Source organism: Urocitellus parryii, chromosome 3, assembly GCF_045843805.1.
Source record: "Urocitellus parryii isolate mUroPar1 chromosome 3, mUroPar1.hap1, whole genome shotgun sequence".
Lineage (NCBI taxonomy): Eukaryota > Metazoa > Chordata > Mammalia > Rodentia > Sciuridae > Urocitellus > Urocitellus parryii.
The window spans coordinates 15,022,528-15,048,699 of NC_135533.1; the positions used below are offsets into that span (position 1 = coordinate 15,022,528).

Genomic DNA, 26,172 nt, shown 5'->3' on the forward strand with positions numbered 1-26,172 from the left:
CTCAATCCAGGGATGGACAGGGTGGCCAGTCTCACTGATGTCCTTGGAGCAGAACATCTTTAATGGGGCAGGATCAGCAATTTAAATACAGTTCCAAGTTGGTGGTATATGTTGGTGATTGGTTACACCCAGTGAAAATCATGTCCGTTGATCATATCCAATGAGGTGATGTAATTGCAACTGGGAATGTTCAGACTAAGCAGTTCAATGGCTGATGTTCCTTATGGCCATCAGCTTAGTGAGTCCCTGCATGTCCCAGCATGTCTATGGCATCTATGGCAGATGCTCCTTACTGTTATACAGGTCCCTCCCTAAGAATTTGATTCTTGGAACTGTATTTTCCTGATGTTTTAATTATTTCCATCCTGCTTGTCAGACTATGCAAAACAAGTACAGAGATAAGTTTAACAGTATAGTTAAACCCAGCTACATGCATAGGAAAGCCTTTAAAAGGCTTGGAGGGGGGGTGGGGTGTGGCCAGGGTTGTGGCTCAGTGACAGAGTGCTTGCCTAGCATGCATCGGTTTGATCCCTGGCACCACATAAAATTTTTTTAAGAAATAAAATTAATTGGGCTGGGGATGTAGCTCAAGCGGTAGCGCGCTCACCTGGCATGCATGTGGCCTGGGTTCGATCCTCAGCACCACATACAAAACAAAGATGTTGTGTCCTCCAAAAACTAAAAAATAAATATTAAAATTCTCCCTCTCTCACTCTTTAAAAAAAAAAAGAAATAAAATTAATTGTTAAAAGCAGGTGCCTTTGCATCAACCATGGCTAGAACCTGAGATTGTAATTTCAACACATCCAAAGACACATTACAAAAAGGATCATCATGTGGTCACTTACATTTTGCCCATTGAATCTCAGTATCTTTATATGGAACTCTAGTAACATAAAATTGGGTAATGTTAATAACACTAAAGTCTCTGAGTGAAGAGTTACGGAAAATAATATTCCTACAAAACAGCCCCCAAAGAAAAGCAGAGAAACGATGCAGCTCAGAAGGAGGGAGGGAAAGTAGCCAGCACTACCTCCCAGTAAGTCCTTTTCTGATAACAAGGGCCCTGAAGGAAGGAGGCAAATACTGAGCCTCTGGGAGACAATAAATCCCAGAGAAAGGAAAACAATGGGCAAATTTAAATACCCATCCCTCTCAATCTGGGCTCCTATCTCTCCAAGTAACAATGAGTTTCAACCTTTTTTACAGCTGCCCTCCTGTGTTAAAGTTTACCCCTGACTATTGGAACAGCACTCCCACAGTTCCAAGGAAACTACCCTAACTGTGTCCTATAAAACCAAATCTCCTCTGCAACTGAAGGCCATTTTTGCATCCAAAACATGAGACCCCAAGATGCCTCCCCCACGCAAATGAATAAAGGGCGTGTCCCTGAATCTTTGGGGGTCTGCACCCATTATTTTGTGCTTACATAGAGCCCATGGGAAATCTTGTGCTTGTTCTCCCAGCCATACAATAGATAATCTTTTAGTTGCTGAATATCACTTAAAATTTCCTGATCAATATGCACTTGAGTTTGCCAACATTTCAATATTCTTTTGAAATTGCTGAAATGTAGATGCAGAAACAATTATCCCAGACAAGATAACAATGTTTTAACTATCGGGTAAAACATTTAGCAGTTTTATAAGGAGCCAGGTGGCTTTTGGCCCTTTGAGAATCAAACAGTTTATGCTGATTTTTTAAAAAACATTTATTTTTTAGTTATAGGTGTTCACAATACCTTTATTTTATTTTCATGTGGTGCTGAGGATCGAACCCAGTGCCTCACACATGCTCTACCACTAAGCTACAACCCCAGCTCCTGTACTGAATTTTGCCATATAGCTGGATTGACGCATTTTTGTAGTATACAGCTCTCCCACTTAACACAATACATATTTTGTGAGGCATTATATTGTACTCGAATAGGTTTAGACAATAAAACACAAGGATTTAACACATATGCCATGAGATAGAATTCCTTATGAAAAGAAACATTAAGGTGGGTAACATTTTTAAACTTATATATATGGCAAGGAGGTCTCTGATCCATGAGATTTGCTGGGTGTGCAAGGGAAGGGAAGGGTGGGGGCGTAGAAGTAGACCTTTTTAAAAGTCAACAAAGTATTTGGTACAAATCCCTTTACTGTCCACATGGCATAAACCCGCAAAAGTTGAGCAGGTGGTTGATATGTGGTACCCCTCAGGGATGTCTGAGCATCACTAGGGAGTTGCCCCAGCTAAGGGGCCTTCAGTTGCTTTGAGTTCTTCCCAGTTTCAAGAACAGCAGAGGGTGTGTGCCTCAAAAAGGGCAGTCTTTTCAGTGCAACCACTTTAATGTCAGAGCGTGAGGGAAAAACAGAAACAGGGAAATGAAAGAAAAAAGGGAGAAGAACAGATGGGAGTTAAGTGTTGAAATTAAGGACAGAAATGAATGTTTTGAGTTTCAGCTATGTATGCTATATTAAAGCTTATTCTCATGCTGCTGAATGATAGTGAAATATGAAATATGTACTTTGATATTTTAAAATACTTGGAAAAGCACTGAAGACAATGATGAGGAACATACTTGGAAAGCTTAGATTGGCTAAAGTACTATAAAAACAGGAATTGGTTAGAATTACTTAGGAAAGGACCTAGGGGTAGGGAAATGCAGTCAGTTTAGGGATTCACTGTATGAGCAGTGGCTGGGGGTTCCCCTGACCTCAGCGATCCCTGGGGATTCTGGACACTCAAAGGCCACTTCCCAGGTCATTAGTTGTTTAACTTAACCGCAGAGGAAGGAGAAAGGGCAGGGTCAATTTTACCTACTCCCATTCCTGGTAAGGGAACCAAATGTTAGATACCACAAATGATGCCCACGTGACCAAGGTGGATCTGGGAAGCAAACCTCAGATCAGCAAGCTTTTCTCTATTCAGGATTCAGCAGCAGAGTCAATCGGTCAAACACTCAGGGCAGCAAATGGTGGCAGACTGAGTCAAGGGGCTGGGCTATATAGGCTTGTTTAGGGTGGGACAGTGCCTCAGTCTGGTTGGGCACAAAATAACCCAGCCGCCAAGAGGCACTTGTAGGTTCAAACAGCAACTACTTTTTTGCCCGAACTCCACCGGCACTCCACGAACACTCTCCGGGAACTCTCCCAGCTCTCTCCCGGCCCCGCGAGAACTCAGCGAGAACTCAAAGGGAACTCCCTGAGAACTCAAAAGTAGCGGGCGCCCCAGGCAGCAGGAACCCCCCTATTGCCGGACAGCAGGGGTCTATATACAACTGAATACACAGCCTGTTTCAATCCAGCATCATCCAGTCACAACAATTATACACAGCTTAACTTAATTATCATCTTAATGGCTCTGGCTCGCTGGCCATCACCCCTCAACCACTCCTTCTGGCAAAATGCCAGGCGCCATCCCAACTCAGCTGTGGCTCTCAACAGGACAGGAGGGTAGTTTGGGGGTAGTTCATTGTATTGAGGTAAGCTGACTCATTAGGGTGGGACAGGAATGTGAATAGGGAATTTGCTGGGGCTTATCTCTTGAGATCCGGAGACCACTAGGGTGGGGGGTGGTCAGGTGTCAGTCAAGTGCCAGTTCCTTTTGTGTTTCTTCACTCTGGCTGAGGCCTGAGATTTTAAGTGACAAAAGCTTAGGGAAAATGTCCTTGAACTCATTCCCAGTATGTTAGACCAGGACGCAAGAAAAGACCACTGACTCCAATTAAATCAAAGCAAGCTTATTATTTCGACCGGCCGGGCTGCCTTGCCCCTCAAATCGTGGGAGCCAAGGACCGCCCCGAGGCTTCTTTGTGGCCCAGTTTTATAGCCCAAAAAGTTACACAAAGGGGGGGTTACAGATAACAACATTCTGAAGAGCATAACACAAGTTTACATTTTGTTGGCCCCGGCATCAGAATTTATGGAGATCTTAGAGACTCAGAGAGGGTCGTTGTCTGGCCAGGGAGGGCCAGAATTTATGAGGCATCACTAAGGTTTAGGAAAGGGTTGTTATCTGGTCAGGGAAAACCGGACCTGGGTGAGTTCAGGGCATGGGCAGGCATTCCAATCAGCTTTACAACATCAACTAATGGCTGGGCCATACAGACATCCTGATATTTTTACAGAAAACAGAAATGAATCCTTCATAACTTGTGACAAGCTGGCTTCTAATCTAATGAGATAACTAGGCTAGGTATATCAAGTATCCCTCATCAACACCATCAAAACAGAGTCAAAACTTTTCCTCAAAGAGGGATAGGGCCCTTGGCCACTCACCAGTTACCCTCCACCTGCATTTACAACTCCATCCCTTCCCCATCAGTTCTTTCCAGGGAACCCTGCTGTTGGGCAGGTCCAACCCGGGGAAACCCCTGTGCCAGCCAGGCCAGTGGCTTCTGTCCTGCTGTCCTATCGCTTGACTAATTCCTCTCCCACTCCCGTGTCTGCTGGGAGCACCTGTTTGGCACGGACTTTGGACATTCCACCTGACTCAACCCTCTGATGTTTATGTACTTTTCATTTCTATGACTTCACATAGTTGACTCATCATAGCCTGTGTGTGTTTTGCTGTCCTCTCTAATTGGTGGTTCAACTGATTCCGTATAGCTGGATACTATAGAATGTGCCCCTGTAGCTCCCGCTTTACACTCTCCTCAGATTGGTCTCTTTAAAACTCTCACAGGTTGAGACAGGAGCAAAGGTCAGGCAGTCACTGTAGGTCAGGAATAGTAGGGGTCTAGAGGGTGAGACAGCTGGACACAGTGGTGCACCCCTGGAATCCCAGCAGCTCAGGAGACTGAGGCAGGAGGATCACAAGTTCAATGCCAGCCTCAGCAACTTTGTGAGGTCCTAAGGAAGACTCTGTTTCAAAATAAAACATACAGCTGGGGGTGTGGCTCAATGGTTAAGGCCCCTGGGGTCAATCCCCAGTACCAAAAAGAAAGAGGGAGAGAGGGGGAAAGAGGGTGATGGCAGGTTATTAAAGAGAGAATAGTGGCTTGCTAATGGCTAACCTCCAAGGGATCATGCTCCTTGGCACTCTGGGTTACTAACAATTACCCTCTGCACCCTTGCTCCCACTCATGTATATGGGGAAGAAAGAGAAGACAATAGTTAAAGAGAGTGGTTCTGGGGTCTATAAGAAAGCAAATCCCACCCCTTCCACAGGCTTTTGGCTCTGAGGCCCCTCCCTTTTGGAGGAGTCTAGCACTTTCTTTTTTTAATATTTATTTTTTAGTTATAGGTGGACACAGTATCTTTATATGTATGTGGTGCTGAGGATCGAAACCTCACGCATGTTAGGCAAGCGCTCTACCTCTGAGCCACAACCCCAGCCTCATCTATCACTTTCTTAAGTAAAACTTGTTCTCTCTGCCGGTCTCAGTGTTTCTCTGTGGTTCATTCTGCAACACAGGGAACAAGAACCCCCGTTACTGATCTCCGAGGGACGTGTATCAATATGCTCACATCTCCCAGTAAAACAATCATGAACCGTAACAATAAAAACCCAAGAGGGATCAACAAAAATGAAAGCAATGAAGAATCGGGTTCTTTGCCAGAGCAGATCTATGCAACCTACAGTTTGTGGTTTGTGGCCATTGATTTGGTGAATGCATTTGGTTCTACCCCATTTAGCAAAAGGTTCCTATTCACGTGTGTCTCGGATGAACTACTGCTGAGCAGTGGGTCTTGCAATTATGTAGAAAGACTCTGAATCCTAAAATTGTCAGTGTGTTTATTGGGGGAGCTGGGGAGCTTGCAAGGCTGCAGACTGCCTTGTTCTTGCATAGCTCATTTCTTACAGGGTAGTGTAAGGTTACATCTTAACTATGGCATAACATATTGAAAACAACTAACTTGTTTGCTAGCACTAAGAAAACATTTTCCCAGTAACAAAACAGAATATGTTCTCATAAAATGCCAGGAAACACGCACCTAAAGTATACAGCAGGTGGTACAGTCGGGCCTTATTTTTCTCCTGATTCAGGCTCATCCTGCCTGAGGAGTTACGGCTGTCCTGCTGCCATCAACCTTCCAGCCTCCTTGGTTTCAGCTAATAAACAGGAATTCCGTGTTCAGATTCTTCGGGGTGCACTCTCCACGACTTCAGGAGTTGGGGTGCCAACACACATGGAATGGATAACAAGTGTTTACAAGTGTTTGACCACAGAGCTGTGTTCACTCGTTGGTGGTTGGTGCTCTGTCATAATATAGTCTAAAGGGAACTGGAGCATTTGATCATCCCACCTGGCATCTCACTGATTCACTGCATTGGTGAGGCAGGATGAGAAACAGGTGGAGAGCAAGTTAGAGACCTCGGTGTGACACATGGGCTTCAGAGACTGGGAGCTAAATCCTATGAAGATTCATTGACCTGCCACTTCATTAAAATATGTAGAAATTCCACAGCTATCAGTGTGCTCAGATGTACCCTCCAAAACAAAAGACAAATTTCTGTATCTCATATCCTTGCTGAGAAGAAGGAGCATATAACCTATTAGGAATCTTTTTTTTTTTTTTAACTAACAGATGTGAAAACTGGTCATTAATGGCACAGATCTTTTTATTTATTTTTTATTTTTTAGAGAGAGTGTGAGAGAGACAGAGAGAGAGAGTTTTTTAATGTCTATTTAGTTAGTTAGTTAGTTTTTGGCAGACACAACATCTTTGTTTGTATGTGGTGCTGAGGATCCAACCCGGGGCCGCACGCATGCCAGGCGAGCGCGCTACCGCTTGAGCCACATCCCCAGCCCCCCTATTAGGAATCTTTGGGTTCTTGAGGAAACACATTTCACACCAATGAATACCACTGCTGCCTGTATACTGGCATCTTAGTCCATTTTCTGTTGCTATAATAAAATAACCTGAGATCAAGTAATTTAAAAACACAAAAGCTTATTTGGCACATGGTTCTGGAGGCTGGAAAATCCAAGACCATTGTGCTGCTATGGATCTTTTTTCTGCTTTTTTTTTTTTTTTTTTTGTGTGTGTGTGTGTGTGTGTGTGTAGCTGGGGATTGAACCCAGGCCTTGTGAATGTGAGGCAAGCACTCTACCAACTGAGCTATATCTCCAGCCCCTCTTCTGCTTTTCATAAAGTCAATAGTGCCATTTTGGGGGCCCCAGCTCATGATCTCATCTAACTCTAATTATTTTCCAAAGACCGCACGTCCAAACACCACTAACATATTAATTTGGGGATTAAGTTCACAACACATGATATTTTGGGGTAAACATTTGTTATAGTTTAGATTTGGTGTCCCCCAAAAGCTCATGTGTGAGACAATGCAAGAAAGTTTAGAGGTGACATTGAGTTGTGAGAGTCTTAACTAATTGGTGTATTCACCCTCTGATAGCAATTAACTGGTAGTAACTGAAGGCAGTAAGGTGTGGCTGGAGGACAGGTGCATCATTGGTGATACGCTAAAAATATATATATATATATATATATATATATATATATATATATATATATATATATATATATTTGATAGACCTTTATTTTTATTTATTTATATATGGTGCTGAGAATTGAACCCAGTGCCTAACACATGCCAGGCAAGTGCTGAGCCCTAGCCCCAGCCCTGGTGGCGTGCTTTTGAGGCATATATGTATTTTTCCCCTCTTGTTGTAGGGACAAACGAGGCAAGGCACTGAAGACAGCACGAAACAGTTTTATTTGGCTGCAGCCAGGTTCAGAGGGTACAGCCTTTGCTGTAATCAATCCCCTGAACCCCGAGTTCAAGGAGTTTCAGAGTTTTATACCCAGCGTGTAAGGGGAGGGGCTCAGAAGTTCACAGTCTGCAGAAGTTCACATAAAAGCAGCTTTTGCTTTCACTGTTCTGGGCAAGTTAACCCTTCAAGGACAACACCTGAGAAGGGGAGAGCTTCTTCTCCCCTCTCTTTCCTCCCCCTGCTAGCTGTTACCATGGGCCCAATTGTAACTTATCTTAAAAATGTAGACATCTCTGTGAAGCCCAGCTCAAGGCCAGAGGCCTGTTTACACATTTCTTCAAAGTATTGTACTGGAAACGTTTGTGAAAAACTAGTAAGGGGCTGTCCAGCACCTGGAGTGCTGGTATCTTCCCGGCCAGTGGCCAAGTAAACAGGGTGACACGAAAATAGGAAGTTTATCTACATTGGACTCTTTTGCAGAGACTCTTTTGCTGATAGTCCTAAAATCAGCCATGGTGAAGATGGCTTTTCTGTGGAGAAAGGGGGTGCCACTTCACTCTAAGTGGAATATCTCTATCTATGCTTTCTGGTTCCATGTCTAGAGCAGCACACACACACACACACACACACACACACACACACACACACACACACTACCTCCGCCAAGATGTTCTCCTCATCTGGAGCCCCGAGGAATGGAGCCGGCCATCTATGGACTAAGACCTCTTAAACCGTTAGACCCTAAAATAAACTTTTCCTCCTCTAAAATTGTTCTTGTCAGGTCTTTTGGTTACAATAGAGAAAAGCTGGCTAAATCAACATTCAAACCATAGCAATTGGGTTCACACAGGAAGGCTGCCAACTTTGAGTGGGGCCCAGAGCAGGAAAGAACTCTGCAGCAGGACCAGCCTGTTACAAACAGTCCTTGTGCTTGGACCACACAACTGGGCAGGTGTGGTTAGTACAGGTGTCAGTAATAAACAACATATATATGTAGGGTGGCATCTGTGGCAGATCCCAATAGAAGAATCACAATTCACTTCCCTAAGATTGTAGAACAAGTTCCCGTTCCCTGCACTGAAGGTTTAATCTCCTTTTGAAAAACAGCTCCTAGCTTCTGGTAGGCCTTGGCAGAAATACCAAGTGACCATGAATTCAGAATTGACCATCATGATAAGTGAGATATTGTTGGACACATCAAGTCATAAATCAGGCAGGGTCAGTATTAAAGGCATCATTGGATGAATCTGGTACATCTGAGGTTGATCACAAGCAGGACCAGAGAGTCCAAGCAAGATTTATGAGTAAGTAACCCAGATTTCCATGTGATTGACTACAGTTGCCCCACATCCCCTTCCTAAGCAGAAATGCCCACGGTATTTATGGCATGTTAGTTCCTCTTTTCATCAGAAAGCTTTTTTTTTTTCAGTTGTAGTTGAACACAATACCTTTTTTTTTTAAATATTTACTTTTTAGTTGAGTTGGACACAATACCTTTATTTTATTTATCTATTTTTATGTGGTGCTGAGGATAGAACCCAGGGCCTCAAATGTGCTAGGCGAGCGCTCTGCTGCTGAGCCCAAACTCCAGCCCCTATCAGAGAGATTTTTGATATGAGCTACCAGCAAAAATCTGCAGAAGGCATTGTGGTTTGTAGCTTCCTCTGTGTTTATAAATGCCAGGTTTGCAGAAAAAAAAAAAAAAAAACAACTTATGAAACCCCTGTCTATCTAGAGGATGATGCAATTATCATATGAACCTCCTAGACAACCCACCCTCCACTGGGTATAAAGTCAAAGAATTTCTAGACTCATTGTTCAGAGGAAGAATTCTTAGATGAGAGCCACCTCTGAACTCTGCAGTCAATAAACCTGCTTCCTGAAAATTCCTCAGGTGCCCAGCCTCTTCTGTCCTACTTCATGAGGGAATTCCATAAACCTCTAAAGGAGGAAGGGAAAAGACCAAGGTTGGGTGATGGTACATGCATCCTGCTAAAAATGGATGGAAGCCATGTTACAGTGTCATCAAGGAAGGCCTTGTTAAAAAGGGTGATGAGTGATAATCTCCCTGATGGAAGGAGTTTAGAGTGTACTCATCACACCCATGATATGGAAAAATGGCCTTAGGTTAGAATAAAAGTGATTTATGGGCAGTCACCTGTGGACTAAGACCTCCTAAACTGTGAGCCCCCAAACAAACTTTTCCTCTTCTAAAATTGTCCTTGTTGGGTCTTTTGGTTACAACAGAGAAAAAGCTGGCTAAAATCACATTCAAACCATAGCAATTGGGTTCACACAGGAAGGCTGCCTGTGGGGATAGAGGCCCTGAAAGAGATTGGAGAATCAGAGACAAGAAGGTCTGGTGTACAGGCAAGCATGGGTGGATCACAAACGAGGAAGATGTTTGTATCCCCTGTTGAGCTTACTAGTAAGTGCCTACCACAGAAGATGCACCTACCAATCAGACAAAATCACTAGGCTGGATAATGCTTTTCCCAGTTTTTGTGATGGTCTCCTCCCCCACTGCTGTTGGTTGGGTACTCAAATAAAGATGACACGGTGAGAGAGATGGAGGGAACGCCAGAGCCTATCAGCATAGACAACTGCCTGCCAAAATGAAAATAGTTGCTGCCACCTTTGGAGGTTCAATCTGCTGGACATGAAGACCAGTGCTAAATTCTCCTCCTTAAGAACACCAGTAGGCTATTTGGTAATCTGTAGACTGCATGGAGTCCCCTTTGTCTTGGAAAGACCAGGAGTTTGCTTTGTTGTGGATATGGAGTTGCCTTTCCTATCTGCAGGTGTCAAGAGCGTCACTCTCTGCAGGCTTAAAGATTGCCTGATTCAAAGACAAGAATCTCACAGGACACAGCAGCGCACCAGACAGCACTCTTTTGGCATAGGAGTTGGTGAGGAGTGAGCCTATGAGCATGTCTGGTCATCCACCTCACCAAACAGAAGCTCCTAGATGGATGACTAGCCAGCTAAGCGAGTGGCAGAAGTGGCAGTGTGGAGGTGACACACTGTGCTGATGGCATTCTCCAGGACATGATGCTATACGCCTTGAATCAGATAGGATTCTAGTGTGTGTCCCCAAAAGAAAGGACACATGGATCTGGAAAGAACGTGTAGAAGTACAAACAGCTTCCCTGGACATCATTCCAGTGACTCACTGGGCTTTCCCGTTCCCACAACTCTGGACTCCACAGAGTGAGAGGTCCTGGTTCCCCAGAGGGATACACTTGCCCAGAGACGCAGCCAAGATCCTATTGGACTACAAGTGATGGCTACTGGGCCTCCTAATGGAAAGGAGGGCCCAGTCCTTGACCTAACCACCTCCATTTTGTCCCTCTGACTCCATTTGCTTTGTGGACTTTTTCCCTTCTGAGCCACTCTCTCTCCGGCAGTTACCTCGCATTCCAGGAACAACAATTCTGATAGATAAGGATCTTTGTGACAAAGGATCAAAACTACCCCCAGCAATGGAAGCCTTGGCAGCCTGGAAGAACAGATTGCTCCATGATATAGCCCCCATAAGCAGGAGCAATCCTCTCACTAAGAGAACCCAATCACCCCTTCAAGCCATGGTGGCTGTCCAGGAGCTTCTCAGAACCAGTCCTGAGATAACGATCCACTCTACCTGACCAAGATTACCCTCTCGGCCTGCTGTGCAATGCATGCCCCCGAGCCATGCTTTTGTTCTTTTTTTCTGTTAAACCTCAAAGTCCTGGTCAGCCCCTGGAAGAGACTTCTTAGGTCACCTCTCCCCCTCCCCCATGCCCCCTCTGATCAGCGCTCCTTTCCACTCTTTGCTATGGTGTGGCTTGGGTTGGTGTTTTGGAGTGGGTGGCTCAGCCTGGTTTTACCACCCATGGAACTGGGGTCCTTTCCCTAAAAACTCCAGTGACTGGGATTAACGGGTAAGAAAAGGAATGGCCATTTTATGAGAGGTGATTGATGCTGGTCAGCAAAGGAAGTAGAACTGCTGTGATGCGATGGGCCTGGTGGAATACGTGTGGTACTCCCGTGGCCTATTTGGGTTATGGGTTATTTCTTTTTTCATTTGGCACTAGGGATTGAATCCAGGGGCACTTGACCACTGAGCCCCATCCACAGCCATTTTGTATTTTATTTAGAGACAGGGGCTCACTGAGTGGCTAGTGCCTCATTTTTGCTGGGGCTGGCTTTGAACTCGCTATTCTCCTGTCTCAGCCTCCTGAACCGCTAGGATTACAGGCGTGTACCGCCTCACCCAGCTGGGTTATTTTTTGGTCCTCCTTTTCTTAACAGTGGCTGTTGATGGACAGGACAGGAGTAGCAACCCTGGCTGGAGAATGTGCTCACATTGCATAGGAATGAGGATTGAGACACCTGATCTGGTAAGCTACTGAGATTTGCTGAGTGGTAGCTCAGGGTGAGGGGAATTGATGAGGAAATGATGAGGACCAGTCGTGGCCTTGAGACCCCCTGTGGTGACATGCACCATAGTTCATTCCATTAACTGTCCTCTTCTAAGTTTTCTAGTGAAAAGTAAAGCTCTGAAAGAGCTGTTCCCTAAATACAAATGGAGAAGGAAAGCCATGTGGTACAAAGGATGGACTATTGCTGTTGCAGTGTGTCGCTCAGGTTGCCCTTTAACCCAGGGTTTGCAGCCCCGTTCAGAGGAGCATGTTAAGCCCATAGCCTGCAGCTTCAGCTCCTTGCAGATCTGTCCTGGTCTTTCATCTTCTCTGGTGGCCTCCGCCCATGACAGGAAGGCAGTGGTACAAGGGCCCAGCCTTTTCTGCCCCAGGCTGAGCTTTGGCAGACTGTGAGGTCTGCAGGCAAGTCTGAGGGCTCTCACTTCCCCCCTTGGCTTCCTCTGGTGTGACACCCAGGAAATCTTCTGCACATGGAGTCAGTGTCACTATCTCATTTCCGAGAAGCTGACACGTGACAATATATATTTAAAAAATTCTCTAAGTGTTTTCTTTGTCCTTCTTTCCCATAACTCAAATTGTTTTTCATGACTTCAAAGTGAAGGGAATTATATATCTGTGCTCCCAAACCTCTCACCAAGCTGGACTCTTCATTCTTTAATCTCCTGTCTGCCCATCGCATCAGGATTCGGTTCCTGATTCTCTTTCTTTCTTTATTTTTTATTGGGGGAGGGGCAGGGATTGAACTCAGGGCCACACAATCACTGAGCCATATCCCCAACCCTATTTTGTATTTTATTTAGTGACAGGGTCTCGTTGAGTTGCTCAGGGCCTCCATTTTGCTGAGGCTGGCTTTGAACTCGAGATCCTCCTGTCTGTACAGCCTTCCAAGCCACTGGGATTATAGGTCTTTTTCTTTTCTTTACTAGGATTTGAACTCAGGAGTAGTCTACCTCTGAGCTTCAACTCCAATTCTCTTAAAATTTTTATTCTGAGAGAGAGTCTTGCTAAATTGCAGAGACCGACCTCAAACTTGCTATCCTCCTGTCTCAGCCTCCCCAGTATGTGGGATTCCAGGTGTGTACCACCACTTTCAACTCAACTCCCTTACTATTAAAGTTTGTTCAAGTCTTCCCAAATACATGCACCCTGGGTGCAAAGGCTGCTTCTTAGATATCTGCATGATAAGAGGAACTAACTAATGTAAAGGCCCCAAAGTAGATAGATAGTAAACACATTGATTTAATTGATTTAATAATAAAAGGCTCCTGGGAACCTGTCAGACCACAAACAAAGCCAAGTGGATTAAAACACAACTATAGAAGCAACAGCCAGAGGCAATGAGAAATCAGATGATCCTATGTGGGCCCCAATTTGGCTGTTTTTTATAGCATAGTACACTGAGACACAGTTCCACTATCATGAAGTTTCATACTGAGATTTCCCAATTGTCTTTTTGAAGAATTTCTAATTTGGCAACAAGGAGTTTCTTACTGTTGTTATCTTTTTTTTTTTTTTAAAGGGCTTATTTTCTCTCTGATCAATGGTTCAGTTATTTTATTTTGGGATGATGGGAGGAAAACCTTTTTCTTTTTCTAACTTGAGCCCACTGGGGCCCTGCAAATTAGAATAGTTCACAAGTACTCTCAGAAGCTTCCAGTGAGGGGAAATTCAAGGACTATTCTGAGGTAAAGATTTACATATCTCAATACAACAAAAGCAGGAATGGGGGTTAGGGCTTCAACAGGAGATTGTGGAAAAAAGCCCTCGGGCTATTTATTTATTTATTTATTTATTTATATTTTTAATGTTAATGGAAGGGTGCAGTGTCTCCCAGGCAGCTGAGAACGCAGGAAACTTCTTACTGGGGCGTTAATGGCTGCATTTTCCGGAGGTTCTGCTTCAGTCAGATAAGGGTAGACGTTAAGGCAAGAGTTATTTCTGCATGTTTTATAGCTCAAAGGCTTTCACTTAAAAAATCCATGCCAAGTTTGGGGAGCTGGGTGGTGGGAGGTCACCGATTTTACCTTATGTCTGAGCACGCCCACTTGTGACTTCTTGCTATGGGGGATTAAGCAGCGGTGTGGGGCACTTAGGTTGGCGATTATAGGAAGACCAGAATGGGTCAAAAGTGGTTCTTCACAAAGTCCTCGACACAGAAAGAATGAATGAATGAAAGAAAGAAAAAGTAATAATCGTTGTCTTTTAAGAGGGGTCGGTGGTGTCAGAAAAAGTGTGCACATCAGTCCTAGATCAGGCGCATGGCGATCTGGGCCCCCGGGGCCAGATTTTGGGAACCTCGGTGTCCTCCGGGCTCCACTTGATGGCAGTGCGTATTTCTCAAGTTACTTTCTCAAGTACAAAGTGAGGAAAGTAAATTTTAAATCGTGGAGTGGTAGCGAAGATTCTCTGTCACCGGAGGTACAGCCCAGAAGAAGCGCTCGCTAAGGTCAGCTCTTTCCGGGGATGGGTGGGGCAGAGAACCAGAGGACGCTTCAAGTGGGCCATCGAGACGCGTCATCGCCTTTGGGGCTGGTTTATAAAAGCCCCCACCAGAGCCCCAGACCATTTTTACTTCCTCTTCGTTCCGAGGAGGCCTCGCGGTACCCAGCTGGGGAACGACCCTCGTCGAACCTAGAACCGAGAGGGGACTGCCCTCGCGCTGCTGCGTCGCCAGTAAATCTGCCAGCGCTTGTTGGCTCTTCACTCGATCGCCCGCCGCTGACTTTAAATCTGACCCAGATCTAACCGAACCGAGGACGCCGTCGGTGTGTCCTGGCCTCCTGACCCTAGAGCCCAGCTGGAAACCGAAACCGCGGGACTCGGCGTACGGCACCGCCCGCGGCCGCCCCCGGCACACTTGTAAGTTTCGATTCTCCCCGGAGCCGAGTCCCGCGCAGCGGCCAGGCCAGCGCACCGAGCGAGCAGGCGAGCGCGCCATGGCTGACCCGGAGGTGTGTTGTTTCATCACCAAAATCCTGTGCGCCCACGGGGGCCGCATGTCCCTGGAAGCGCTGCTCGACAAGATCGCGCTCTCCGAGGTGCAGCTCTGCGAGGTGCTGGAGGCGGCCGGGCCCGACCGCTTCGTGGTGTTGGAGACCGGCAGCAGGGTCGGCGTCACCCGGTCGGTGGTGGCCACCACTCGAGCCCGGGTCTGCCGTCGCAAGTACTGCCAGAGAGCCTGCGAAAACCTGCATCTCTGTAAACTCAACCTGCTGGGCCGGTGCCACTATTCGCAGTCGGAGAGGTGAGTGCTCGTGGAGGGAGGGGCGGCTCCCGGTGGCCCTGATCCGCCGGACCGTGGGGACCGCTGCTCCCGGAGAGGCGCGACCTCGACAGGCCCCTGCAACTTTCGGCCTCTTCCTCATCCTCTCACTTCTCTGCTTCTGGTGGAGAGCCCCTGCTGCGCCCGCGATCCCACCCTTGCGGTTCCTTTCCTTCCAGCGCCCCCAGACCGTTCCTTGAACATGGCCAAAGCGATATTGCCCAGTGGGGACGAGGCTCACCCGCTGCCCTGTTTTTGCCCTGAATCCTAACAATACAGACTTTGGATAAGGCAGGCTTGGGAACGTAGGAAAATACCTCCACTTTCTGGCGTCTTTAAACTTTTTTTCTTTTCTGCTTCCCTCCTCTCTGGACAGGTTGTGTCTTCCAGCAGCCCAGCCGCGCTGCGCACCTGGATCGGCTCCTTGGCGGGAGCCGCAGGGCTCTACTCGGTCCTCGATTCCCGGCCCCCTCTATGCCCTCAGTACCGCTTTTCTCCTATCTGGAGCGTGGCCACACCACCTGGCCTGAGTGGTCCCTTTGGAGGTTACCTCGCCCAGCCTCCTTTCCCGCCGTCTGCGCGGTGGCCCACCCTTTCTCAGGATCACTCTCTCAAATAGTTTTGAAATGGTGCGGTTTACTTCTCAAGTTGCTGCTTCTGTTTGTTCTTTTATGCCTTCTAAATATATATATTTATATGCTTATAAATATATAACCTTGGGCTTAACCCATTTAGTTGTCTTCCAAATCTCTCCCTAAGAGAACTCACTCCTATGGGGTCAGCTGTCATATCTATAAAGATGGCTTCCAAATATGTATCCACTGCCCAGACCTGTCTTCTGAATCCAGTTTTTCCATCTCTGCCTCTGAGCAACAGCTGCCCTTGGGCCAAACTCCCTCCAGGCAGGCTCTCTGACTTTCCCCATAACTTTTTTTTTTTAATTTAATTTTTTTTCATAGCTTTATTTTATTCATTTATTTTTTTTTTAATGTGGTGCTGAGGATTGAACCCAGGGCCTCACATGTGCTAGGCAAGCGCTCTACACTGAACCACAACCCCAGCCCTAACTTTTTAAAATATATATTTTATTTTAATTGTAGATGGACACAATAACTTTATTTACTTTTATGTGGAGCTGAAGATCGAACCCAGGGTTTCCCATGTGCTAGGCCAGCACTCTACCCCTGAGCCACAACCCAGCCCCCCTTAAGTTCTTAATCCTCTTCCTTCACATACTAGAGCACCAAACCCTTTTTTGTGAAGTCTCTCATTGCCTCTCAGCTCATCTGTCTTTTCCGAAAGAATGCCTTGTTGAATTAATGATGGTTTTTAAGGCCACATTTTTCTCCCAAATTTTTCTGTCCCTAGGTACTTCTACTCAATTATTTTTTCTTTACTTTCTTTCTTTCTTTCTTTTTTTTTTTTTTTTTTTTTTCAGGGAGAGCTGGGAATTGAATTCACTGAGCCCCATCCCCAGCACTTTTTTGTATTTTGTTTAGATACAGGGTTTCACTGAGTTGCTTAGAGCCTGGCTAAATTGCCGAGGCTGGTTTTGAACTCTCCATCCTCCTGTCTCAGCCTCACAAACTGCTGGGATTATAGGTATGTGCCACAGTGCCTGGCTCAATTATTTTTTCTTGATAGAGTACTTTCACACTTGGTGTACTTAAAAACGGTAAGTGGTACCTGTCCAAAATGGTGGTCCTTAAACTTTGGTCATGCGTTCACTAGTAAAACATATTCTAGTCATGCACTTCTGTACAAGCACTGGCCACAGGCATGCTCGGCAATGTCTATAGATGTGGACCTTATCAATTGCATGCAGACGTTGCCGAGCATGCCTGTGGCCACTGCTCCTTAAAACCCCTCAAACATGTAACAAAACAGGCAATGGAGGTGTATTTCAAATGGACTAAGTAGATGAGGTAATTTTTTTAAAAAATTTTATTTGTTTATTTCAGCTCACTCTAAATTTTTTAAAAAAGTGCTTGAATATGTGCTCCCTTATTTAAATATTTACTTAGTATGTTGTGAGGCAACAGTTTGAAAGTCTGCTTCTGAGATGTGGGGAATTATTTGTCTAGAGACAGTCATCTGAGTCACCAGCAACAAGAAATCACCCAGGATGAGAAGAGGGGAAGTGGGTAGATGACAGAAAAGGAAGGAACATTCTAGAACCACCCTGAATAACAGGATTGGAAGGCTTTGTGATCTTTTTTTTTTCTGTTCTTATCTGTTCTGTAATGAAAAATTATTTACTAGTTTTTATTGACTTTTTAAGTTTAATTTTTTCTTTGGAGTTTTTCAACATACTCGGAAGTGGAGAGAAGACTGATGAGCCCCATGTATGTTCCTACCTATCATTTTGGATTCAACAAAATGTCTTGTTTCATTTATTCAGTCCTTCACAGTTGTCTTCAATGTGTTGTGTTGAAACAAATTCCTGCAGTTATTTGCTTCATAATGACTTACCTTTAATAGATAAGAAATATATTTTATTAACATAATCACAGCAAGATGATCACATTTTACTAAAAACTATAATTTTATTATCATCTAAAACAAGTTGGTATTCACGTTTCCTTGATTGTTTTATAAACCCAACTTGTATTTCCAGGAAACAAACCTATACATACAAATCCATAATTGTTTTGAGATATTATGTATCTAATATGTTTAGATACTTTGTTTCAATTTGTTGTACACAATATGTTTAGGATTTTTCATTTTATAGATTTTATTTTATCTTTAAAAATTTTTTTCACCAGGTTTGAAATGTCAAAACCATGTTAAACTCCTAAAGTGTGTTGGTAACCTGCACTATTCTGTATTTTAAAACATTATCTAGGGCTGGGGATGTGGCTCAAGTGGTAGCGTGCTTGCCTGGTATGCGTGCGACCCGGGTTCGATCCTCAGCACCACATACCAACAAAGATGTTGTGTCCGCCGAGAACTAAAAAATAAATATATATAAAAAAAAAAACAAAAAACAAAACCATTATCTATAATTTAGGGACTATTTTGTCTGTACAAATTTTTAGATGGTCCCTCCAAAGAGGGAAAAAACACGATCTGTTTTTTCTTTTTTTAATGGAGTGATAAAAATCTTATTTCTTACATTTGTTGGTTTAACTATATTTAAAATTTCCTTTTATATTGCTGTTGAATTTAGGGATTACACAGAACTTTGTTTTCTAAAAAGTGATACTTGCAAGTTTGAGGATTTTCTTTGTGAATCATTGGCTAATGACTTCTGCTAATCAATCAATACCCATATTGAGGTTACCATTCAGTTCAGTAAACTGCTCTATGTTTACATGGAGATAATTTGCCTTTTGCTGGATAAAACTTCCTCTACAGTACTACTGTTTTAAATAGGATTTCTCCTATTCTGTAGTTTCTCTTTCCTTTTGCATTGCTTTGAGCCATGCATTTTAGTTGATAGCAGGGCTTGATTAAGTGTTGTATAATTATTTGTTCTGGTACATCAGTTTGAATATTTCTATTTGTTTTGCTGAAATATATTCCCATACATGAAGTTCAAATCCCAGTTCTGACACAAACAGTAACTATTATTTATTGAACAAATAATTATGTACCAAGCTCTATGAAAGCCACAGTAGAGACAATATTCAAAATTTTTTATTAACTTAATTTAATTTATTTATTTATATGTGGGACTGAGGATCAAACCCAGCACCTCTCACTTACTAGGGGAGCACTCTACTGCTGAGCCACAACCTCAGCCCCTAGTATTCAAATTTGTCTTTTTAGTAATTCCTAGGGTAGATATTATAAACCCCTCTTTTTTTTATATATTTATTTTTTAGCAGACACAACATCTTTGTTTGTATGTGGTGCTGAGGATCGAACCCCGGCCGCATGCATGCCAGGCGAGCGCGCTACCGCTTGAGCCACATCCCCAGCCCGTAAACCCCTCTTATGAATCTTGGACATAGAGGTCTTTGGAAGAATTAATTATTTGAACCTGATCTGTATGACTTTTTTTTTTTAATATTTCAGTTATAAGTGGACACAATATCTTTATTTTTATGTGGTGCTGAGGATTGAACCCAGTGTCTCACACATGGTAGGCGAGTGCTCTACCTCTGAGCCACAATCCTAGCCCTCTTTCCATTGTCCAGTTTCTGTATGAAGCATGACCTTTTATTAATTTAAGTTATTATTTGCAAGCATGGCTTCTGTTTAACTGTTTAAACTAGGCTGTCTGAGTCTTCGACTTGCTTTGTGGTTTCTGCCAATGTGGGTGTTTCCTCTGTGCTCTTTCCTGTTTGTATGCCTTTGCCTTTCCCTTTTGGGTGGGGGTGGGTAGATGGGAGAAGGACCCGTTGGCTGTTTCATATTGAAAGAAACATACTGAAATGCACAAAGATGATGACAAGCATCATAGTATACATACTCTGAATATGTAGTAGAAATTATATAAGAGGATATATAAAGGAGAGGGTGCAGGGGGATAGGAAAGATGGTGGAATGAGATGGACAGCATTACCTTAGGTACAAGTATGATTGTATGAAAGGTGTGACTGTTGTGTACCAGACAAATGAAAAGTTGTGCTCCATTTGTGTAAAATGAATCAAAATGCATTCTGCTGTCATCTATAACTAATTAGAAAAAAATTTGAAAAAGGATATATAATCTAATAAGCTTATAACATCTCTCAGAATGAATGTTTACACTTTTAATTTCTTCTATTTTTTTTCTTTTTGGTACTGGGGATTAAACACTGGGACACTTTGCCACTGAGCTACATATCTAGCCCTTTTAATTCATTTTTAACTACTGAATAGCATTTCAACATATGACTTACACTACAGTTCAGTTAACTATTCCCCTGGCAATGGATATTTACAGTTTCTTGCTCCAGCAAACCATACTGCCAGGAATACACATGGGTCTCTAGGTGCTCATGGCAACAGCATCCTTAGAGCAGATCATTAGGAAGTAGAATTGCTGGGTTGAATGATTATACAGCTTCAATTCTTCTGACAAATCAGAATTAAATGTGGTTATACCAATCTATATTTGTGTGTTTGAGAGTCCCAGTTTCTCCATTTTCTGGCTAAATGACACTTGATATTATCAGACTCTTTTTTTAAATATTTATTTTTTAGTTTTAGGTGGACACAATATCTTTATTATTTTTATGTGGTGCTGAGAATCGATCCCAGCGCCCCCGTGCATGCCAGGCGAGCATGCTACCGCTTGAGCCACATCCCCGGCCCATCAGACTTTTTTTGATATATGCCATTTGGAAAGATATGAAATGCTATTGTTTTAATTTAAGAAGATTTTTCTTTTCTTTTTAAGAAGAATTTTCTTGATCTGGGGATGTAGTTCAGTGGTGGAGTATGTGCTTAAGGTATATGAGGTCTTGGGTTTGATTCCCAGTACTCTCTCTACCTTTCCTCTCCAAAAAAAAAAAAAAAAAAAAAAAAAAAAATTTAAAATTTTATTATATGATATTTAAGTCTTAGAAAATATGTAAAGAATATGGTGAAGATCTGGTACCCACCAATCAGTTGAAGAAATAGGATATTACACATTTTCATCTTCCTGAATTTTCTTCTTTGACCATTACTCCCTTCCTAGAGGGAAATGTTGTTTTTTATTTGTTGATTACTTTTCTCATGCATGTATTATTTTCCCGAATATTTTGTATTTATAAGCAATACTTAGGATTGTTTTGACTGTTTTCAAATCTGCAAACCTGTACATGGTATTCATATTGAGAGTACAAATGTATCAGTCCTCTATATCCATGGGTTCCCCATCTGTGGATTCCACAAAGTGCAGATGTAACATATTCGAGGGATTAGGGTGGAATTGTATCTAAACTGATTATGTACCTGCTTTTTAAAAAATATATTTTTTTAGATGTAAACAATTTCTTTCTTTCTTTCTTTCTTTCTTTCTTTCTTTCTTTCTTTCTTTCTTTCTTTCTTTCTTTCTTTCTTTCTTTCTATATGGTGCTGAGGATCAAACCCAGTGCCTCACACATGTCAGGCAAGTGCTCTACCACTGAGCTGTAGCCCAGCTCACATGTAGCCATTTTTCTGCTCGTCATTATTTTCTAAACAATTCAATATACATAAAGTTTACATTGCTTGTATAAGATATTGTAAGTAACCTGGAGATGATGTAAAATATATTGGAGGGTATTCATAGGTTATATGCAAATACTACACTATTTTCTTTTTTTTTTTTTTAATATTTATTTATTTATTTTTATTCTCGGCAGACACAACATCTTTGTTGGTATGTGGTGCTGAGGATTGAACCCTGGCTGCTCGCATGCCTGACGAGCGTGCTACCACTTGAGCCACATCCCCAGTCCTACTACACTATTTTCTATAAAGAACTTGGGTATCCATGGATTGGGGAGGTTCTGAAACAAGATTCCCTATGGGTACCCAATGACACTGTGCTTGCTGTGTTTGCTGTCATTTGCTCAATATGATGCTTCTGAGACTTACCCCTGCTATATTGTGCTCTATTTCTCTATCTTTTTCTGCTCTGGGCCCTGGGATTGATAGGCCTCAGATCCATCTTTGTCCAGTTGTATCTCTACGTACTTTTTTTTTTTTTTTAATTTTAGTTCCTTTTCTACGTACTTTTTGAGGAGTCATAGAATTATGCCCATCTTGAACCTGTGGTTCCACTTTGAGCCTACGCCATACACTGGATTGTCTTGTCCCTGGAATTCTCAAACCCATTTCCAGGGCTTGTGTATACTTCTTTCCTGGGTCTCTACACATGGGTTGAAGGAATTTGCATGCATAGGCTGGCATGTCCCTTGCCTCTGGATGACAGCATTAGAGGTGTAGGACAGAGCCCAGGTGGGAAAAGAAAGAAGTGGTGGACTGGAGTTGGGGCTGGCTTCCTCCATTCTGCTATGTTCTGTCATAAAACTCTGAGCCATCCAAGAATTCTAGTTGGCCATCCTGATCACACGAAGCATATTTGTTAAGATAGGCAGCAAGAACGTGTTCGATTTGCACCTTCTTAGCTTGATTTATTACTATTGGATATTTAAACATTTATACGAAGGCCTCTGTCTCTAGCCTTGCAATGGGCCCTACAGGTTTTAGAACGGGACTACTCTGATTCATTGAAGTGTGAAGTTTTCTTTGGTTTGAATATGCACAATTTACATATCCATTTTCTCAAGATGGAGATTGTTTTTACTTTTTGCTACTGGACCATGGTGATATGAACATTCTGGTATATGTTTCTTTATGTACATGTATTGGAGTTTTTCCTATCTAGTAGTAGAATTCCCATACTTACCATTAGTTTTATGAGATAATTCCAAATTGTTTTCCAAAGTGTGTTTGCCAAGTAGAATTTTTACCAGATCTGAATATTCCCTTGCTTTATATTCTTTTCCCCCCACATTTTTAAATTGGTGTGTTATAGTTGTACATACTGATGGAATTTGTTGTTACATATTTCCACATGTATACAATACACAATTTAACAATATACTTTGACCAATATCACACATCCTTGCTTTACAGTCTTGCCAAGTGGTATCATGGACCTTTTAAAATTTGTGCCAATTCAGGGAATATGAAATTGTGTCTCAATGTGTACTTTGTTGTTGTTTGTTTGTTTGTTTTGGTACCAGGGATTGAAACCAGGGGCACTTTACCACGGAACCATATCCCCAGCCCATATTATTTTTTATTTTGAGACAAGGTTTCCCTAAGTTGCCGAGGCTGGCTTTGAACTTGGTGATACTCTTGCCTCAGCCTCCTGAGCCACTGGTATTACAGGTGGGCACAATGTAGTTTTAATTGTTAATATGTTAGTGGGTTGGGCCCTTTATTTAAAAAAAATATTTTATTAGTTGTTGTTAGACCTTTATTTTTATGTGGTGCTGAGAATCGAACCCAGTGCCTCACGCACTCTAGGCAAGTACTCTGCCACTGAACCCCAGCCCCAGCCCAAGTAAGATAATTTTACAAGGCAGGTAATATGCCTTAAAAAGGGTTGTGGCTCAGTGGTAGAGTGTTTGCCTAGCAGAAGTTGAGGCACTGGGTTCAATCCTTAGCACCATATAAAAATTAAACATAGGGGCTGGGATTGTGGCTCAGCGGTAGAGCACTCGCCTAGCACGGGAGGGACCCAAGTTCAGTCCTCAGCACCACATAAAAATAAAGGCATTGTGTTGTGTCCATCTACACCTAAAGAAATAAACATTTAAAAAAAATTAAACATAAAGTAAAGACATGTTGTCCATCTACAACTATAATTTTTTTTTTAATTGTCTTACTTGATAATGCTGCTTTGCATTTTATTTTTTGGTCATCTTAGCGCTCTCTTTATTTTTGTTTGTAATAACCTTATTTATTTGCCATTTTAAAAAATAGCTAAAACTATTTTAAAATGATTAATTCAGAGTCAGTCAGCACACCCATGAGCGGAACCATCATCACTATCAAATTCCAGAACATTTCCATCACCCCCAGCAGAATCCCCACACCCATCAGCCATCACTCCTCCTTCCCCAGCTCCTGGCCACCAACCTCTCAATCTATTTTCTGTCTGTGGATTCTGAACTTTTCCTGTAAATGGAATTACTTAATATATGTCCTCTTGAGCCTGTTTTATTTCTAAGTATGACATTTTCAAGGTGTGCATTTATTTATTTATTTTTAATATTTTAGTTTTAGTTATAGTTGGACACAATACTTTTATTATTTATTTTCATGTGGTGCTGAGGATTGAACCCAGGGCCTCACACGTGCTAGGCGAGCGCTCTACCACTGGGCCACAACCCCAGCCCCTCAAGGTGTGCATTTTACTTGCCTGTGAGCCCTGTTGTTTGTGTGAAGGTATTTACCCAGGAATCTTCCTGGAAATTCTTTCTGTTCCCAATTTGCACTGTCTGTGTAATCCTGCTCTCAGGGTGGGAGCCTTGGAGATATGCTGTTTTCTGCAATATCATGACACAAAGGGGTACACCTTGTAAGAATCATTTGGGAATTTCTGTTTTCTTTTCAGGTTTGCTTCAATTTTTTTTTTTTTCATTTTAATGTGATCATAGTTGACTTTCAATATCTGTGGTGTTCTGCAGAAATTAAGCTAAGAAATTCAATGGGATTGTAAGGGGTACTGAGGACCATGATGAAATCTTATGTAGTGACAAATAAGCACCCAATAACAAAATACTACTTTTTGCAATAATATAGCAATGGCAAAAAAATAAACATTTAAAATAAGTGATGTTTGTTTCCCATCCGTAAAATGGGTCTGATTTTCATACTCTTTTGACCATATTGACTTTCAAACAGGAATCTGTGATCTTTGCCTGCAGGTACTTTGAAATAGCCAAGGCGCCAAATGAGTGTGGAAAAGGAATCAAAGATTTTAGGAAGACCTAGGAGTTGAGGCCCAGTGAGAAATCAGAAACCAAGTTGGAGCAGGGAGGCTGACTCAATGTTGGGGAAGAAAGTAGAGACCCAGCTTTTGATCTTATAACTATTTTCCATACTAAAAGAACTTAAATGTTTCAGACCAACTTGCTACATTAAGTTAAAAGAGGTCTTTTAGGCCCTGTGTAGTGGTGCAGGCCTGTAATTCCAGTGGCTCTGGAGGCTGAGACAGGAGGATCGCAAGTTCAAAGCCAGCCTCAGCAATGGTGAGGCGGTGAGGAGTTAAACAACTCAGTGAGACCCTGGCTCTAAATAAAATATAAAATAGCTGGGAATGTGGCTCAGTGGTTGAGTGCCCCTGAGTTAGTTCAATCCCTGCCCCACCCCCCAAAAAAGTCATCCACAGCAAATTAGCGAGGCTCTAAGTAATTTAGTGAGACCCTGTCTCTAAATAAAGTATAAAAAGGGCTGGGGGTGTGGCTCATTTGTAAGTACCCCTGGGTTCAATCCCTGGTACCAAAAAAAAAAAAATTAAATCAACTGTATCAAGGTAACATTTATATTGAATAAAATATACCATTTTTTAATATTTACTTTTTATTTGTAGTTGGATACAATACCTTTATTTTATTTATTTTTATGTGGTTCTGAAGATCAAACCTAGGGCCTCGCACTTGCTAGGCGAGCACTCTACCACTGAGCCACAACCCCAGCCCTAAAATATACCATTTTAAAGTGAACAGTGTAAAGAATCCTGACAAGTGGACACATACCCTGTGGCAAGACTGCAGGAAAAGGTATGGAGTGTTTTCATCAGCCCTAAAGGGCTTGTTGTGCCTCTTCTCAGTTAACTGGTTAATCCTACCCCCACCAGTTCTTTCAGTCCAGGCCATGATTTCTGTTTTCTTAGATTAAAAAAAAAATATAATGAGCTGCAGCATTTCCTCCTCTCCCTGACAGATTGTTTTGAATAATGTCCAGGTGTACAGGTACTCAGTTTTCAAACTGTGCTTCTCGAACTTCCATGTGCCTGTGAACCAGGTGGGGAGCTTACTGAACTGTGGGCTCCTGAGTAACACAGGGGAAATTCTGGTTCAGAAGGGATGGGTGCAGCCCTGAAGGATTCTTTTGCAGGGGTCCAAACCACACTTTCAGAAACAAATGGTACCCTGAGAGGTGCTTTCTGGCTGATTGCTAAAGCAGTGTTATGTGCTTTCCCAGCTTGAGGAAGTAAAAGAGAAATGATTTGTTTGGAGCAGAGTGAACAAAAGATTCAAAAGTAGTGCTTTCTCAAATGTTAAGGTGACCTACCAGTTACTCTATGTGACATAACTAAGACACACAGGAAGCCTCTGGCATTCTGGCCAGCCGGCAACAAAGTGTTCATTCCCCTTCCTGTCTCGCTAAAATGGAACCCTCAA

General features: G+C 42.8%; 1 protein-coding gene across 1 annotated transcript in view; it reads left to right on the forward strand.

Moving 5' to 3' along the window:
- The first annotated feature begins 14,685 nt into the window (after positions 1-14,685).
- The window catches only part of Zc3hav1 (zinc finger CCCH-type containing, antiviral 1), a 55,321-nt gene continuing 43,834 nt past the window's right edge, over positions 14,686-26,172 (forward strand). The window contains exon 1 of the mRNA XM_026398582.2: positions 14,686-15,331. Within this exon, the coding sequence (XP_026254367.2) occupies positions 15,024-15,331 (308 nt within the window). The 5' untranslated portion in view covers positions 14,686-15,023. The remainder of the gene's footprint in view (positions 15,332-26,172) is intronic.